Source organism: Nomia melanderi, chromosome 2 (assembly GCF_051020985.1).
Source record: "Nomia melanderi isolate GNS246 chromosome 2, iyNomMela1, whole genome shotgun sequence".
Lineage (NCBI taxonomy): Eukaryota > Metazoa > Arthropoda > Insecta > Hymenoptera > Halictidae > Nomia > Nomia melanderi.
Genome location: NC_135000.1, coordinates 8,523,744 through 8,542,656, shown reverse-complemented (window position 1 = coordinate 8,542,656; position 18,913 = coordinate 8,523,744). Strand labels below are relative to the sequence as shown.

The 18,913-nt window shown below is 41.2% G+C and overlaps 2 protein-coding genes across 3 annotated transcripts in view; one reads left to right on the top strand and one right to left on the bottom strand.

Annotated features, from left to right (window-relative positions):
- stet (stem cell tumor) overlaps positions 1–18,913 on the top strand; it is a 455,475-nt gene that overhangs the window by 33,312 nt on the left and 403,250 nt on the right. The gene's annotated exons all lie outside the window — the stretch shown is intronic.
- Positions 1–18,913, bottom strand: part of LOC116425319 (soluble calcium-activated nucleotidase 1) — a 111,293-nt gene that overhangs the window by 36,685 nt on the left and 55,695 nt on the right. Inside the window, exon 3 of the mRNA XM_076374320.1 lies at positions 8,063–8,100. Within this exon, the coding sequence (XP_076230435.1) occupies positions 8,063–8,100 (38 nt within the window). The remainder of the gene's footprint in view (positions 1–8,062; positions 8,101–18,913) is intronic.

Sequence of the window (18,913 nt, the reverse complement as noted above, 5' to 3'; positions counted from 1 at the left end):
CCAGCAGCCGCTGTTCCCGGGTTTATATCGACCCTACAGACTGCCTTCGGCCACGGGTCAGATTATACATTGCGGAGCACGTGCCTGCACGCGACATGTTGCACGCCGTGAAGCCACGAGGCCAGTCAACCGAAGTCAAGGAGCAAAACCGGACGGCCCGCGGCTGACGAGGAGAACGAAACCTTCGTCCGCCTTGTTCAACGGCGCCCACGGATCTGTCAAAGCTCGCCAACATACGGCGACCGAAATTATCGCCACTGTGCGGCCGCGCCGCTGTCGGATTCGCGAATCAACTAACTCAATCGCGAGCGACGTCGGAATCCTCGCGATCTTTGATTAGCCGTGAACCAACTGGAATTTCAGCGCCGTTGCGCGTTTCGGACTCTGAGGTGGTTTCATTGGAACTGGTCAGCTTTCCAAGTGTTCTCAGAAGCTTTAATCTTTTGCATTCAATATTTTTCATTAGACATTCATCATTTTCTGACGAGATATTAACCCTTTGCACTCGAAGCTTTTTCTCAGACATTACTAGCAACTGGATGTAATTTTAATAGAGAAATGTTGAATAGAGAATGTTGAATATTTCTAGTGAGAAACTTTCGAGTGCAAAGGGTTATATAAATAAATGATACAGTCACGAAAAGAAAAGTCATAGATGTGTTTTACTGTCTTTTATCAATTATAAATATTATAATATATTTAATGACAAATTTTAAATGGCTCTGCTCTGGAGCCTCGAGTGCAAAGGGTTAACGATATTATTTGTAAGTTACATAAAGAAAAATCTTGCATTAATTATGGGGCAGAGGTGTTTTATTTCTGTTGCATGTGTTAACACCTTATTCAACGGTTTGTATTGAATTTTTCATTTGATGATTTTGTTGCGTTCAATCAGATGGAGACTGAGAATATTTATATGTAATAATATATGTCGGATATTCAATATTGTATTATATACAACGTAGGAATATTGAAATGAATCTTTTCTTCAATTGAACGAATATTATTAGAAAGTATTAATTATACAGCGAGAAGGTATTCGAACGCAAAGAGTAAAGTGTTTCACAGTTGCTCGAAGATGAACGCTCGCTGCTGGTTCGAGTCCATCGCTACCGGCTGGTAAAGATACGATCTACTTCCTCGATGGTTATAATACGCGCGCACGATCCGTCCGCGAAGGCGCCATTTTCAGAGCGACCGGTCGCGTGGAAAAGATGGCTACCGCGCGTGGATTACTGGGACGCGTAAGCGCGCGGAGGAGCGCGTAAGAAGGAAGACAATTGCACACTCGTTTCCCAAGGATCTCCAGGAACGTTCTACATCGTGGTCTCCGCGAGCCTGTCTCGAAACTAGAGCACACCGTCGAAAGGGGCTAAAGAGACGGACGGGACTTTCTAATTTCCAACGAGGCAGGGGAACAATGGAACACGAAATTTGCAACTCTTTCCTCTGTTATCCAGAATAACGAAGACACTCGGGGTTGCGGAGATAAATAGGACACCCTGTGTCCCTCCCACGCCCGCCCACACTCGGTTCCGAGACGGGACAAGCAGTCCTCTCGGCTCGATCAGAAACAGGGCTGCTCCTCGAAACTTTTCGACCCCGTCGCGGCAATTAACGCCTTTAATTAAAGATCAACCTGCGACCGGTCGCCCGAATCAAAAGAATAGAGTGTGCACTTGCGAAGGGGGAAGAAGAGAGGCAAGAAAAAGTCCAGTTACAGCACGAGGACCTTGTAACAGCGGAAGACAATGGGTCTTCTCGGGGAAACAATGGGAAACACCTCGTGGAAAATCGGTGATCGATAGGATCTAGCGCGGATAACGATCGAGAGGGGATAGGCAGCCTTCTAGGAAGTCGAAAGCTTCTGAATATCGCGATGAGAGAGGACGACCGGCACGTGACGCGCGTTCTGCCGCTCGTTTTGTTCATTCCCGTTGACGCTCGCACTGTGATTAACGTTCTCCGCTGCGTGGCGCTGGAATTCTTGAAACGCTTCGAATTATTCGGATTGCCAGTGAGCAGATGAATTTTCAACTTGGCGATTGCTTCTGTTTATTGACGCAACTTCATTGATTGTATCTTCCAACGCGTAAGCGTTTAACTCCTTGGCCTGTTCACTCTTTAGATTTCAGAGAGAAAGGAACAAACGATATGTTTAGAAAAAATGTTCACAGTTCTACAGTTTTGCAATGATAAATTAGCAGTTGAAAGTCATCAGGAAGTAACACGAACAGAAAGCTGAGTAAAGATGGAAACCGATCGATCAGCTCCATTTCGCAGAGCTAGAGTAGCTCCCTAGAGTACTCTAAAGCTTAGAGCCCGTAGCTCAGAAGCACCTAATTAGCGTCTTAATCAACAGTATTAGTGTCGTTCTCCTTATTATTATCTTCATAAACAACCCTTATTTTCCATTAAACAAATCAAATTTCTTTCAGTATTTATTCCTGCCATCAAAGACTGATCACGACATAGCCTGCAATCTTAGGGGATGCAGGCAGGTAGCTAACCACCACTAATTCATATCTCAGTGATACTGAAATATATACTCCTTATCATTAACTTCATAAACTATCCTTATTTCCCATTAAACAAATTAGATTTCTCTCGGGATTTATTCCTACCATCAAAGACTGGTCATGGCAGCCTACAATCTTAGGGGATCCAGCCAGCAGCTAATTCCTAGTCCTAGCTCCCATCTCACCGATATTGAAATACGCGCTACTTATCATTATCTCCGTAAACTATCCTTATTTTCCAATAAACAAATTACGTCTCTTTCTGAATTTATTCCTACCATCAGAGACTGATCACGACAGCCTACAATCTTAGGGGATGCCGCCAGGTAGCTGCCCACTAATTCGTATCTCAGTGATATTGAAATATACTCCTTATCATTATCTTCATAAACTATCCTTATTTTCCATTAAACAAATTAGACTTCTCCCGAGATTTATTCCCACCGTCGGAGACTGGTCATGGCAGCCTGCAATCTTCGGATTCACCCAGCAGCTAATTCCTAGTCCTAGCTGCCGTCTTGTCGATTTTGAAATATGCGCTTCAAGGCGGTGTCGCCGGGAACAAAAGAGTGAGATTCTTCGGGAAACGTGGCCACGCCGGACAAACTGACCCATAAAGCGAGCATTAGCGGCGATCCGTATCTGTACGGAGCCGAGAACAACGTGCTCGCGCGCCGGCGCAGCGCGTCGTTAGTTCGGGCTGTCTCGTGAATCTCGTTCCGTCTCGTTGCACCGGCCAGCCTGGCATCTTTCATGAATAATTTCTCCCATGCATTTACATGTTGCGCCCGGGCCGCCGCGTCTTCGCCGGCGACTTTTTCCTTTTCGCTGGCTGCACGCTCCTTCTCGTCCTCCTCGTCCTCCCTTTTCCTAGCCTCTTCGCCTCTCCGTATTCCGCGCACCCTTTGTTCATTCGTAATGCACGCGATCCCTTTAAATAATTTTTCGCCGCCACGCAACGTCGCCTAATTTCCACGGGGATCCTCTTCTCGGCTTCGACGGCGCGGAAATCGTATTTGCGCTTACGGAAATTCTTCTGAACCCACGACGGACTTCCCCGGGTCTAGCTGTTTGCTCGCCGCGCATTGTTTCGCGCGAATGTTTGGCGTTCAGAGTGGGCTTCCCTCGAACTCTCGGAGAAAAATTGCGGGTTAATTAACGTATCACTGTGTCATTAATACGCCGAGAGTTTCTATGGGTTTCGGGGAATTTGGAAGCGATTTGCACTCGGTGGTTTTTCTATTTGTCTTCGAAATTAGAATTCGTATGAAAATCTGCGATTGTTACTGTTTACCATTCACTACACTATTCTCGTTTTACAGAATGATCAGCAAAGGAAACTTACCCAATAGCAAAATTAACCCTTTATATACCACGATCATATACCTACGCGATCATTAAATAAGAGGATATTAGACGTAGAATCTCGTTTTTTAAGACTTCTCGTTTGTTAATGTAAATGCTGTCTACAGCTGGCCTATATTTTTAGTATTGCGAATAAGAGAATATAGTGATTTTATTCCGAAAGTATGGAACCTTGATCGAACTCACCAAGAATCTAATTAACGGAACAAGAACTGCTTTTATCAACGATCTCAAGACGTCAAATAGATTTAATATTCACAAAATTAAGTTATGATCTTAACCCTTAGCACTCCAGGTTGTTTTGTAATCTATCAGCAACTGCAACTAATTTTTATAGTATTCCTAGCGAAAATGAGAAATGTAACATTTCTTCGATCTTTTATTTTCTTTAGTAGAAAATTTGGATGTGCGGAGAATCTAACGATTTCAGGGTAGTTTCTTTAGGATTCATTAAAATATTTAATGTTATAATTGGTGCAATATTGGAGCGTACAGAGTTCAAAGAGTTAAACTTCGACGATTGACAATAGAAAAGGAATATTTGTTTTTTATTTAGAAGAAATAAATAACATTTCTTCGATCTTCTATTTTCCTTCTCAGTACAAAATCTGAATGCGTGGGAAATCGAATAATTTTAGAGTAGTTTCTTTAAGGTTTATTAAAATATTTAATATTATAACTGGTGCAATAGTGGAGCCTACAGAGAGCAAAGGGTTAAAATTTCTCGATCATATATCCTTCATTCTATCAGACAAATTGGTACTCTTATTACCACATAGAAAAACCTCATTAACCATTCACACTCGTATGTCTTCTAATCGAAAGATTATAAAAATTACATCTTACTATAATCACGCTGAACTATTACACTAAATTATTAGTTACACAATAATACTCATACCAAAAATAAACAAAACGTTGAATTCTACCTCAACAAACGACAAACTCCCGAAAAATAAGCACAACTTCACGCCCGACAGCATCGAACATAAACCGGCTGCGAATGGTCGATGACCACCGAATGATCCGAGCTCCGGCACTCCATAAGAACGACGAGAACAGATAGAAACAGCCGTTGCTCGCGCGAACGGTGTGTTAACAACACGATCGCCGCCACCCTCGATGCCGAGCCCCGTCAGCCCCATTTTCGCGTCGCCTCGGAGGAATGTTTTCTCAGCCGCGTGTACCCGAGCCGGGGAAAAGAAGATGCTCCGCCGCGATAAGAAACTACTCAACTTCCACCCCCGTTTTTATTTCCGCGCCAGGCCGAGCCATCCCCCTCGGGGAGGCGCCGGCGCGAGGAATCGTTTAATTCGATCTTCGAGATCCATTTATTCGGAACCACCCCGCCGTTCCCGGGCCCGATTCCATTTTCTCCGGAGATTATCCCGAATACGCGGCGAGGCTAAAGGGTTCGATCGCTGGAGTTACTCGCGTGTCCATCCGAACACCGTTGCCGATACCCTGTTAGCTACCCGTGCCGCTGAACGCGCTCGAAAATCTTTGATCGTTAATTTTGGCGGCGAATAATGTTTGTTGGGAAAATTTATTTTTGGGAATGTACTGTTAGGGAGAATGGCTTCTATTCGATGGAGATCGATGGGATCGATGGAGAATTCACTGGACAGAAACAGAGCAGTCGAGAACAATGTCAATCCTAGAGTTTGCAAAAGTAGCTACACTAACTTTTCGAAACTATAGAAACAGAATCTTAAAACATTTCTCAGAAATGCAACCCCCTTCGTTCCCACAATCAATTAGAACGATCATTACCACTAAAGCTACCAAGTTAAATTGTCTTTTCGAAATTCCTCTATAGAATTCGAAGAGTCTATTGTGACTTTAATTGATTTACAATTAGTTTTCGCGTTGCTCAATCTATTTAATAATTTCACGATCTGTTATCTTTTTAATTACAAAAAGAAATGCTGTGAAAAATGGAGCTTACCAATTAATCTTCCATTCGAACAATTCAATCATTCCCTTTCAAGTTTCTATCACAGTTACTGGACGCCGCGAATATAATTTTAACTAGTCTGGTGGTTTTACTGTTAAATATAGTTATTTTCAAAATAAAACAATTATTTCTATTAACACAATCATTTAGAAACATTTCTATATTATGAATGCTACCTAATAAGATTCAGACGAACGTACGATACAATTCAATCGAACGATTCATTTGATTCATTCCATTTTATTTTGCTCTATGAAATCGTACATTCTCGGTACATTCCACGAAGAATATCCCAGCGACAACTGTAGCAGCCGACAGTCGTAGCGGCAACGAGCCGAACGAAAATGAAGAACCGCTTTTCGAGACTCGAGACTGTCCGGGGGACTTTAATGAGCCGATGGCTCCGCAGGCTGTAGCTCGGGGCTAGTAGCCGGCATTAATACCAGTAATCGAATAATCGGTGCGCTCGCGTGCGCTCGTCTTGCACATGTTACAACGAGCTGCCGATTCGGGGGCTGCCAGACGTATTTTCCTTTTTCGCGTCGCTCCTCCGGCGACTAGAGGCGAGGAGGAGGCTATAACCAGGCCGGCAGACATCAGCTGTGCGCATGCAAATTACAGCTCGACGATGCAACGCTCGTCCATATGGTGATCGACCATTATCCGCACGCTCGCCGTTCGTGGCCGCGCTAAGATTCGTGTCTTCATCAACTATTAGCTACTATTATTCCCGTCGCCGGCGATCAACTAGGATTTAGAGAGCGTAGCTCGATGCTGCTCCGGTAATCGCTTGGCATTGACACTGCCGCTGATTCCGTGCATTTGGGGCTGTTATTGCTTGGAATCTTATTGGACAATTTCCTGTGGAGTCGTTTCATTTGATAGGTAGTTTCGCTGTTGTGTTAGAACGAGTTACTGTTGATCCTTTACACTCGAGAATATTTTCCGCAATTCCTTATTTTCTGATGAAATATCAATGGTACCTTTTACAATTGATATTAAGAGATACCTTGCATAAATTAAGTGAAACTAGTTTATTTCGATGTTCCATGCGTTGGTAGATTATAAATAATTGAATATTGAATTTTTCATTTTATAATTTCGTTGGGTTAAACGAGTGGCGAGTGAAAGGCCTCTCGAGTTCAAAGGTTAATAAAACTAGTTATAGTTGGAATTTGTTATAGATCTACGGAAATTCTTCGGAAAACTTTAAATCGTAAAAATTAGATCTGACTATAACAATAATAACAAACAGACCTTAAACATCGAATTCCACCATTGCAAATTACAACCCTTTACGGGCGAACATCATCAAATGAAATCATTTCGAAGACTAAGTTGCACATAGTCGATTAAATTACTCGGACAGCAAAAAATCAGCACAGTTCTCTTTCTATTGTCTAAGTAATCAATATATTATCTAGCAGTAATAACAAACAGATCTTAAACATTGAATTCTACCATCGCAAATTACTTCAACCCTTTTCGGACGAACGTCAACAAATGAATTTGGAAGACTGAGTTGCAAATAGTCGATTTAATCACTCTGACAGCAAGAAATCAGCACAGTTTCTATTATCTAAGTAATCAATATATTATTTAGCTTCATCTTTCCTATATTTCAACCAATCTCCTTCATTCGTCTTGAATAATACACAAGTTGGCCTAACATTGACAAGAAATCGAGTGCGAAGGGTTCAAAAGGAAATAGGGTTGATAAACTTTTGTAGCTGCTGCGGGGCGGTTGTGTTCGAATTTGTGAAATCGAGCCGAGTTTCGATTTGATTTTCAATTAGCTGGTAATCGGTCCGTGGAAGGTGCACGGTGAATCTGTTATCAACCGATTCCTGCACTCCGGAGGAACAAGTAGCCGGCCGGGGTAGCTCGTGGCGATAACGCGTGCTCCGTGGACTATCGTGCCGGTCTTAACCGTTAATCCACTCCTCGATAAAAGTAATTTCTGTTACGGATCCGTCCGAGCTCCCAAACGACACACTTCCGGGAAAAGATCCCGCGCGATGGAGATATCCCGATCTCAACCCTTATGTTAGCTACCCTTGCACCCATTTTTCCAGCTTCTTCCGCGCGATTTACCGAAATTGCTCGGGACTTGGGTTTTTATTTTGGGAAACTGATGTTTCGTTGGGATACCGGAATGTTGATTTTAGTTTACCTGTTGTTGAATGATAGATTGTGTAAGAAGATTTGAATTAGTACTCACTCTGTTCGTTGAGGTCTTCGCGGTACCACGTTGCGATCCTGTAACATAAATTGTATTATTTCAGTATTATATTATGTCTATTATAATATTATAAATTGTAAGGACTATGCTTTCAATATTATATTATATCAGTTGTAATATTATAATTTATGAGTACTATGATCTTGATATTATTCATTGCAAGCTGTAATATTATAAATCACAAATATTCTAATTTCAATACTATATCAGTCACAATATTATAAATCACAAATACTATAATTTCAATACTATATCAGTTACAATATTATAAATCATAAATATTATAATTTCAATACTACATCAGTTACAATATTATAAGTCACAAATATTATAATTACAATACTATATCAGTTACAATATTATAATTTCAATACTATATCAGTTACAATATTATAAATCACAAATATTATAGTTTCCATACTACACCAGTGACAATATTATAAATCACAAATATTATAATTTTAATACTACATCAATTACAATATTATAAATCACAAATATTATAATTCCAACACTACATCAGCTACAATATAATAAACCACAAACATTACAACTTCAATACTACATCAATTACAATATAATAAATCACAAATATTATAGTTTCAATACTACATCATTACAATATTACAAATCACAAATATAATTTCAATACTACATCACTTACAACATTGCCAATTACAAATACAAAACTGCGAGCTTAATTATTCAAAAACCCAAATCTCAATAATTAACTTCCTTTTCCTCAACTTTTTCATAACTCCCTTTACTCCGGAAAGTCCTCGTTCGCAAAGGGTTAATTGGTTTATCATACTTCATTCTACTCGCAGGATCCGCGCTATTGCCAGTTGCGCGTCGTCCCGTGTACCGGAGGTTCGAAATAAAACAAATTTATTATTCGCAAATGAAACGAACAGCACGAAAGCGAACGTTCCGGTAGCCAGCGTAGAGGTTGACAGACCACTGCTGCGAGGACTGTCGCACCTGTGCTTTCCCGTCGCTTCTGGGGATATTAAATTCCGCGGAGCGCCGGGAATGGGGGGGGGGGGGGGCAACACAATGGACCTGGAAAAACGATCGAGTGTTGTCGGCCTCGTGCGGTGTTCGGCGCAATTCGAACGGTTGCGATCGTTCTAATGATTCTTGCCGGTCGCACGTGCGGCGCTTATCGTTTAACCGGCAACAATTAATTGGTTGGAAGCACTTCCGTTCAACATTCGTTCCTTTGATTACCGTTTCATTGTTATTGGACCGGGGAGACAACGGAGATGGAATAATCTCTCTGTATCTTGCTTTTAACCTTTTATACTCAAAAGTTTTTGGTTAGAGATATTCAACATTTGCTGAGATAGACGAGATGCTTTGATAAATAATGAAGAAACATTGAATGATTACCACTCAGAGTGTAGAGGGTTAAATTGTTAGAATTATTGGAATTATTGGTTGATCACCCTTGGAATCAAGGGAATTAATTACCCTTTAAAGTAGTAAAATTATTAGTTGACAGCCCTGAAATCACTGGAATTATTAATTACCACTCTCGAAATCGATGAAATTATTAATTATGGTCCTTTAAATCTGAAATTATCAGTTGGCAGCGTTTAATCCACCGAAATTATCAATTACCACCCTTTAATCCACTAAAATTATTAGTCATCACCCTTTAAACCACTGAAGTTATTGATTATCACCCTGTAAACCATTGAAGTTATTAGTCACCACTCCCGAAATCACTGAAATTATTAACCCCTTGTCCTACGAGTGAGATTCGTGAAGACTTTCAACATGACTCAGCAAATATATATATATTACTCAGTTCATTCGAACGCAAAGTGAATATTATTCCTCAGTAATCAAGTATTATACTTAAAAGAAAATATAAGCGTAACACATGCTTCGAATTTTTCTATTTTTCAAATAAATTATTAATGACAAAGCGGCTGTATCGATTTGTAAAGGAAATCATAGGCCAAGGGGTTAACGATGAGAACAATAGTAATAATAGCAGCAACAGTAGTAGTAGTAACAACAATAATAATAACAATAGTAGTACGTACAACAACAATAACAGCAACAACTGTAATAATAATAATAGTAACAACTATTACGCTGGATTCACTGACATTTACTGTATAGTTTGTTCTATTGTCCTTAGGAAAATTGTTATTCGTTCATTTAGAAATTAGAGATTTAAGATGAAAATTCGATATATTTCAATGAAAGAGTTGAAAAAGAAATCGTAGGCCAAGAAGTTAATAAATGCCAGACGGAAGGGGTGAGAGCGCCCTTAGACAGCGACAGGAGAACGCCTCTGCGAACGCAGCCGCTCGAGTCCGAGGGATCGGCGGCTCCAGGGCCTGAGTCACGCGAGAAATCGAGAAATTCGTCGATTCCGATCGAACGTGGCGATACTCTGTTACCTTCGCGCGATAGTTATCTCCGAGTTCTCTGGTTCGGGACGGGGGTTGCGCCCCGCGGCGCCGAAATCGACGTCCTCCTCGAAAATCCCCGCCGATGGTAGCTAACTGGCATTAGCCCGGATTCGCGTGGGCGGCGGCTTATCTGTATTCGGCTCATTGTCCGGGCTAAGTGGCTCCTTTTCGCGTCTACAATGTAGGCTTACGTCGCCTCGGATTAGAAACGGGATCGTGACCACCGGCCATGCGTTTTCCTCGAGCTATCCTGACCCTAGATCCTAGCTCCGCTGATATTTTTCATTTCGCTCGCTAACGATACCGGTAATTCACTGGTATGCTAATGAATTCTATGATTTGACTGTTTAGGTACCCATAGACAGTACTTTTCAGTGATCAACCCTTTCACTTGATATAGAAAATTGATAGTTTTCGTACGTATATCTTATCAGTCTTCCAAGCATCCTCTATAGATTATGAAGAAATGAATATTTCAAGCGTTTCGAATCAGGAGTTAATTAATTAAAGATTCTTTAATAAGATTGTCCATAGCAATAGTAATAGCTACCAAGATGTTAGAACTAGATTCACTGACATTTACTGTATAGTTTGTTCCATTGTTCTTAGGAAAATTGTTTCCCGTTTATTTAGAAATTAGAGGTTTAAGAGTAGACAATTAGTATACGTATTTGCACAACTGCGGGAATGAAAACCGACTCAAACATTTACCAAATAATGCTTATCCTTCTTAAACTGTAGTGTCAACCCTTAACACTCCAGATGGTTTTGTCAACTATCAACGATTGCAAGTATCCCTAGCCAAAATGAAAATTGCTGTAACATTTCCTAGATATTTTATTTTCCTAGTGCAAAATTCGGATGTGTGAAAAATCGTAGCATAATTTCTTTAAGATTCATTAACCCCCAATTCAATATTAAACCTTGTGTAATATGTCAATACATAAAACATCGAAGTAAAATAGTCCTGTCTCTTAATTTACAGAAGATAATCAATTGCGTTGTGAAAAATATCGTTAACATTCAGTCAGAAAGTACTGAATATCTTTAATGAACAATATTGTTGAGTGCAAAGGGTTATCTAATACTATACCTGGTGCAATATTGGAACCTCCATAGTTCAAAAGGTTAATCTTCTATTCTCCTGTCTACGAATCTCCCCGAAACTCTCCAACTCCAATGGCAATTAGAAAACAGTTCAATCCGAGAAGGCACATGACCACCATGCACCCCTCAACAGAACTCCGAGTCCATAACGCATAATAAGCCCACAGTTCAATGGGGCAGCCGTAGCATCCCCTAAACTCAAGAAGCTTAGCTGTCCATCGGTGTCCCCGATCTTCGGATAAACAGGCAGCGAGTGGCTCGGAGGATCTCGAAATCAATTTATTCCGGGCGAGATGAGGAGGGGAGGCGAGGGGAGCGGGCGCGGAACGCGGCCAGACGAGCCAGACGACAAAATAAAAGGAATAAAGGAGGAGATCAAGCCGGGCCCTAGCTACCTAGGCCTCGTCGCTCGCCGCACGGTTGCACGTGACGCGACCGGTCCTGCGCGCTGACGCGAATATAATGAGCCACAGTGGCAATTTGGAGGTTTGCGAAAGAGCATGTCCGACAGGGGCCCCGGGTGGACCACCTGATCGAGGCCCACGGCAGTTCCCTTTGTCCCGCGGCTCCGATACGCGCTGCTCACCTTTTCAGCCGCGGCTGTGACGCTTGTACGCGATCCTATCTGCGATATCGTGGCGAGATCAACGGGCGCGCAGCGTTGAGGGAGTCCCTCTAAGTAGCTTTCTCGTATGAGCCTTGAAACCGGCGTTTTCCTGGGATTGGGAAGGCTTGGCGAAGTTTGGATGAAGTGTTTGAGCTTTGGTCCAGGTTTGATAAGAGTGATAGAAGGTAGAGATGTAAGTGAGTTGATTATGGGTCCTTATGCGTTGAGGTTTAGGTTTTCTAGTTGTGTCCAGGGAGCTAGGTTATGGAAGAAATGGGAGATTATGGGTCCTTATGAATTGAGGTTCAGGTTTGTTAGGTCTGATGATTGAACGAGGTTAACAAAGGTGGTTCTGATTCTTTCGAGTTTGAATGTGGAATACTTTGTTCGTAGGTAATTAGTAATGACGATGTCTAGGGAGGTAGGTTATGGAAGAAGTGGGAAATTATGGGTCCTTAAATATTCGCGAGGTTTAGGTTTGCTAGAGTTAGGTTTGATGATTGAACGAGGTTAACAAAGGTGGCCCTGATTCTTTCGAGTTTGAACGTGGAATACTCTGTTCGTAGGTAATTAGTAATGACGATGTCTAGGGAGCTAGGTTATGGAAGAAGTGGGAGATGGGTCCTTACGCATTGAGGTTTAGATTTGCTAGTTGTTTGATGATTGAACAAGGTTAACAAAGGTGATCCTTAATTCTTTCGAGTTTGGGTATTAGTTCTCTATTGCTGTGCTTCAGAGTGAACTTGGAGTTTTGTTCCTAGTTAATTATTAACGACGAAGTAAGCCTAGGGAGCCAGGTTATGGAAGAAGTGGGAGATTATGGGTCCTTATGCATCGAGGTTTAGGTTTGCTAGTTAGCTTCGACGATACGATAGGATTAACAATGATCCTTAATTCTTTCGAGTTCGAGTATTAGTTATTGCTGTGCTTCAGAGTGAAGTGGAGTTTTGTTCCTAGTTAATTATTAACGACGAAGTAATCCTAAGGAGCTAGATTATGGAAGAAGTCGAAGGATGAACGGTTGGGTCTCGAAGAATCGGAATTCCGCGTAGAATCGCGATTAGTATTCGGGCGATGGTTTCGAAACAGCACGTAGAAAACGCGTGGACACCGCGGCAAGGCGGAGGCCGGAGGTTCCGCCGGCGGATGAAGGTAAAAAATAAGCGCTGAGGAGGGCGGATGACGACGAAAAAGAAGAAGAGGCCTAGGCGCGCGCGATTCGGGGCCGGGAAGAGAAAAACATTAAAGCGCGAGCATGAAAGAAGTCCCTTTGTGTTTCCCCAGGTGAGCGTTATAAATGAGCGCTGCCGCGGGGAGCGGGGCTGAGCGCTGTCGGGACACGAGGGTGGCGAGCCGGACCACACCTATGCGCAAGGCGGACCACCGACGGGCACGGGCCGGCCGAATCTGCTACCCGACTGGAACGCATTTTTTATGATTTTAATTATGGCCGAACGCTACGCGAAAAAGCTTGGCCTGCGACTACGAGACTCCACGTTTGCCGGGGCAATCCTCGAAGCTATCTTTTACCACCTTAAACAATGTGAAGATGAGATTCGAACGTTTGATAAGTTTGTTGAGGAGTTTGGAGACTTGTGTTCGATTGTTTCAGTGATTTTGGTAGTTTGGAGGTTCTAATCGTGGTGGTTTTAGCACCCTAAACAATGGAAAGATGAGATTCGAACGTTTGATGAGTTTGTTGAGGAGTTTGGAGGCTTGTGTTCGATTGTTTCAGTGATTTTGGTAGTTTGGAGGTTTTAATCCTTTAAACTCAGTAGGCTCCAATATTGCACCAGTTCTAATATAGAATATTTCGATGGATCTTAAAGAAACTACCCTAAAATTATTCGATTTTCCGCACATCCGAATGTTCTGCTAAGAAGGAAAGTAAAAGATCGAAGAAATCTGATAGATTACAAAACAACCTAGAGTGCTAAGGGTTAATGATTCGGTTGCTAGGTAATTCAAATATTCAGCATTTCGAACGTTCGAACATTTGGGAATTCAATCATTCGAAGGTTCAACGTTTCAACTGTTCAGACATTTGGAATTCGATTATTCGAAGGTTCAATATTTCTGTGATTTGAATATTTGAATACTCGACGATTATAACAAGGAAAATAAAAGACTGAAGAAACGTTATATCATTTTTAATTTTCGCTAGGAATACTATAAAAATTAGTTGCAGTTACTGATAGATTACAAAACAATCTGGAGTACTAAGGGTTCATTGTGGTAAAATTCGGGTTGGTTAGGGACTACGAGATAGAACTTTCCTAGCTTCATCATTGTAGGTAGCTTTTAGCACTCTAAACAATGCGGAGATGAGATTCGAACGTTTAATAAGTTTGTTGAGGAGTTAGGAAGCTTGTGTTCGATTGTTCCAGTGATTTTGGCAGTCTGGAGGTTTTAATTATAGTAGAATTCGGGTTGGATAGGGACTACGAGATAGAACTTTCCTAGTTTGATCATTTTAGGTAGCTTTTAGGACTCTAAACAATGCGAAGATAAGATTGGAACGTTTAATGATCCATGTCAAGGAATTAGAAGGCTACTGTTTAATTGTTTCAGTAATCACGATACTTCCTTGATTTCAATTGCACCAGAATACTACTCGACTACAGACTACAAGCTCACCGTCACCGCGTCAATCCCCAAAGCTACTTTTTAGCACCCCAAGCACCGCGAAGAGGATAAACGCGTTCAACCCTTACGCTAGCACGCTCAAGTACCCAAGCACCAATCTTCTTACATTCTTCTCCATAATTCATCGCGCTCATGAAAATTTCACGGAACTGCATCGAATTTCCGATTGTACGCTTCAAAAATAAGAAACCCATTAAACCTGGCCGACACTAGATCGATCCAGATCTTCAATGAATTACACCGAGGATTTCCCAAGTCATTTCCTCCTTCGATCGACCATCTTTTTCGGTAATTGACAAGCGAAAGAACGAAAATTTCCAGCGGCCGGGCACACGCGTGCAGCCGCGACGCGATCAAAGGCGGAATTTCTCACAGGGAATTTGCGTTCCCATCGAGACGTTCATGGGAGCCGTGAAATTAAGAGGGACGGAGGAGAATGAAGATTTACTCTGCCGGCTGCGCAGCGGCCAGCCCCCGCGTATTATAAATAATGAGCGGAGCCCGCCGGAAAATACAAGACGATACAAAGTCGGCGCGGAATTCTGGAAATCTCGCGACTAACCAATCGCTGACCGGCCCGGAACTTTTCGAGGGAACTACGAATGCGACGGGGAAATATGGGGTTGAACCCTGGGAAATGTGAACATGTTTAACCCTTGCATTGTCGTGTCAGTCACCGATGACTGACGCTTCTGAATTACTTGAAGACAATCGTAACAAGACAATCGATGTCGAATCAAAATTAGTTGATTTTGAAAAACTAAGTTGATAATAGCGTAATGCAAAGATTGCAACGTTAGTGAATAATTGTTGCTACTTTTCCTTATTAGGAAGGATAAAGAAAGATGGTTAAGATTTTCGTGGCGCTTAACGTGTTAAATATAAACGTTATTCAGTTTTGAGTTCAAATGAAATGTTTCTTCTTAAGGAACTTAAGGAGCTTCCAAATTGCTTGAGAACAATTGCAATGAGAAAATTTATATTGAATCAAAGTATTTAGTAACGCAAGAAGCTAGATAATATGTGTAATACCAAAACATTAATAATTGTTTCTAATACTATTTTCCTCCACCATAAATTAATCTTACTATAACGAAACGCTCGAAATTCTCATGACAGTCGACGTGTTAACACTCTGTATAGTTTATTGTAAATCTATACATAGAACACGGAATTTTTATCTCATTAGTACAATATTAACGCCGAACAGTTCTAACGAGTGAAACAGCGAAATTAAATCAAAGGGTTAATTAAACGAAACAGCTTGTCAGATCTGATTGGCACAGCTGCGACGAGTTTCTTCACGAAACGGAAACCGAAAGTTCAAATTTACCCGAGTGCTCCTCGATGTCGCTGGAAAATCGAGTTCTCCAACGCGCCAGACGCTGATACGAGAATTCGTCGGAGATTTGAAAACACGTTCGCGGACTCCACAGGCTCAAGAGCATTTCCAATCGCTTCATACTTTCCCGTACATTTAATTTTAGCGGCTAAGGTCGCCACGTGGTGAAACTTCAACGGCAGCTAATACAGTCCACTCCGATTATTAATAAATCGAGCGAACACTTCGGATTTCTGAATCGCGCTGTAGAGAACAGATAGCGAAACAGAAGAACTTGTTTGCTAAGAAATATCTTGCCGCGGGATTTATTAGAGGAAGGCCGAATTGACCCCTTGCCGTACAATGACGAGTGAGACTCGCGATGAAGATTTCTAAACTAATTTAACAAGAATCAATGTTGTTCATTACCCACGGACCAAGCAAACAACTGTTTTGCTATTATCAATGTATTATCTTCAAATGAAATTTCGACCTGAAATAGAATGGAATATTTTCTTGTATTTCTTACAAATTGTCGATAGTAAAATATTACACGAGCTTAGTAACGAAAGTCAATAGTACGCCAAGGGGTTAACCACTTGCGCTGGAAACGAATTCAGAAATTTGGTAGTCTCCTGCGATGAATTTTTTTACCTATTTTACATTGATATGTACACTAATTTTGTTTGTTGATCGTTCTGTATGGAGTGATAGATTTAGGAGTAATCTAGTAGGCGTAATGGAACAGGATTATCAATGTGTGAAAGACTTCATTGAGAATTTTGGGATAGAAACGTCTCGGCATGTGTGGCACCACTAGATTTGATATAGCAAAATTATAGTCTTACATATAACATTATGCTTTGTATAATTCATCGATATGTGAAACATTCAAATGAAACAGCATTTCGTTTCCCAATTTCCGTACGTTGTCTCATTAGCAGGTTTCACAGAATGTCGTTCATATCTTTCTCAACAATGTCGAATGTTTCTAACGCAAAACTTTCGACTGCTAAGGGATAAAATGTGGTTTCCGGAGGTCTCGTCTAAACTCTGTTAAACTCTCCGCTCGAAGGATGACCCATCTTTCCCACTGTCCATCGTTTATTTCCTAAGATATCTCAAATTTAATTAACCGATTCAAGACACGACTGCTGTTTCCTCACGACGACTATGCTCATCACAACACAAAACGATTCGTCTTCAAAATATGAAATTTTGCATTGTGACGAATATACTCGTCAAAACCAGCAAACCGTCCAACACAGGATCTCTAAACTCCGTCGAATTCTCGGCTCGAAGAGAAGAGCCGATCTTCCCCACTGTCGATCGTTCATTTCCCTCGTCCCGTTACTCGCTGACCGTTCCCCGATTAAGATGGAACCCTCGTGCCCGTATGCAAAGCGATTTTCTAAGTCCCGTCGCTTTCCCCATAGAAATCACGTGAATCGTTTCCTCCGATCCTCGATCCCGGTCAGATAGAGCGAAATAAAGAGGACACGGGAAGACCGAAAAGAAAAACGAACGAAAGGGAAACGAGAGGAGTTCGCGTCTCGCGAGGATCCCTAGATCGTATCCGAATTCAGGGACCGTTCGGAGACACGGTGCTTATGCCCGACACTCCCCCCCCCCCCCCCCCCCCTCCAAACGTTTACCCGGACTGCATATTTACTCTCCGGTAAGCGAACGGCATATTGAACAGACATTCTCTCTCTCTCTCTCTCTTCGTCGCGCGCGCGAAACGGCGGACTTTATTGAAATCGAGCTTCCCTCGGATGTAACGAGTCTCTTTTTGTTTCGTTACGGCGCAACGGAACGTCAGCTGAGCTGGGAAATTATTGTAATTCAAAGTGTTCCGTTCTTCGTTCGAGTGTATCGTTGTTTTTAACACTAGAACTACCGCGGATTTAAAACGATTGGTATGTAATCCCTATAGAAATTGTAACAATAAATTATTTTCGGTTTCTTCGAACATTCATTGTAGTATTTATTTATTTAGCTATTTATTTTCCAGATCATTTTTGATATTCAATGCTTTTAAGATATTAATAACTGCGAAACAAGACAATCGAAACCAGTCATTTTGACTGGTACGTAGTTCTAGTGTTAATAATAATAATAATGTAATATAGTATACTACTGTTGCTACTACTATTACTACCACTAATAGTATTATTATTATTATGTTATAATAATATTGTAGTATACTACTCCTACTACTACTAATAATAATAACAAGATGACTCTCCTTTACTATAACAGAGTCATAATTTCCACTTAACGAACAAGTAATGCTTTAAGTAACAACTCTAATCACTCATATTCTAATCGCCTTAACCTTACTCGAAAAATTCTGTCGTTCGTTGTTCGGTAAAAAAGGAAAGAATCTTATGTTTATTCTGCGTGTACGTTAACTAGAAATATTAAAGATTAATGATATTATATATAATTAATAAATAACATTTTCCTTTAAATGGACGTATGACAAATGGATCTAATAAATTCTCGTTTCAGCTGCTAAACGCGAATGTTTAACATTATTCGGAAATTTTCAGATTCCCAAGCTTAAAAGAATTTATTGTGCTCGCGATATTTATATTGTTTCATTCGTTCATATTTATGTTGATTTTCTTTCTGCACGCAAGTACCAAATATTTACAGTGTATTCATAATATTTATTATGTTTACTCTCGTCCTCAAATATTCTCCTTTTCTATTCT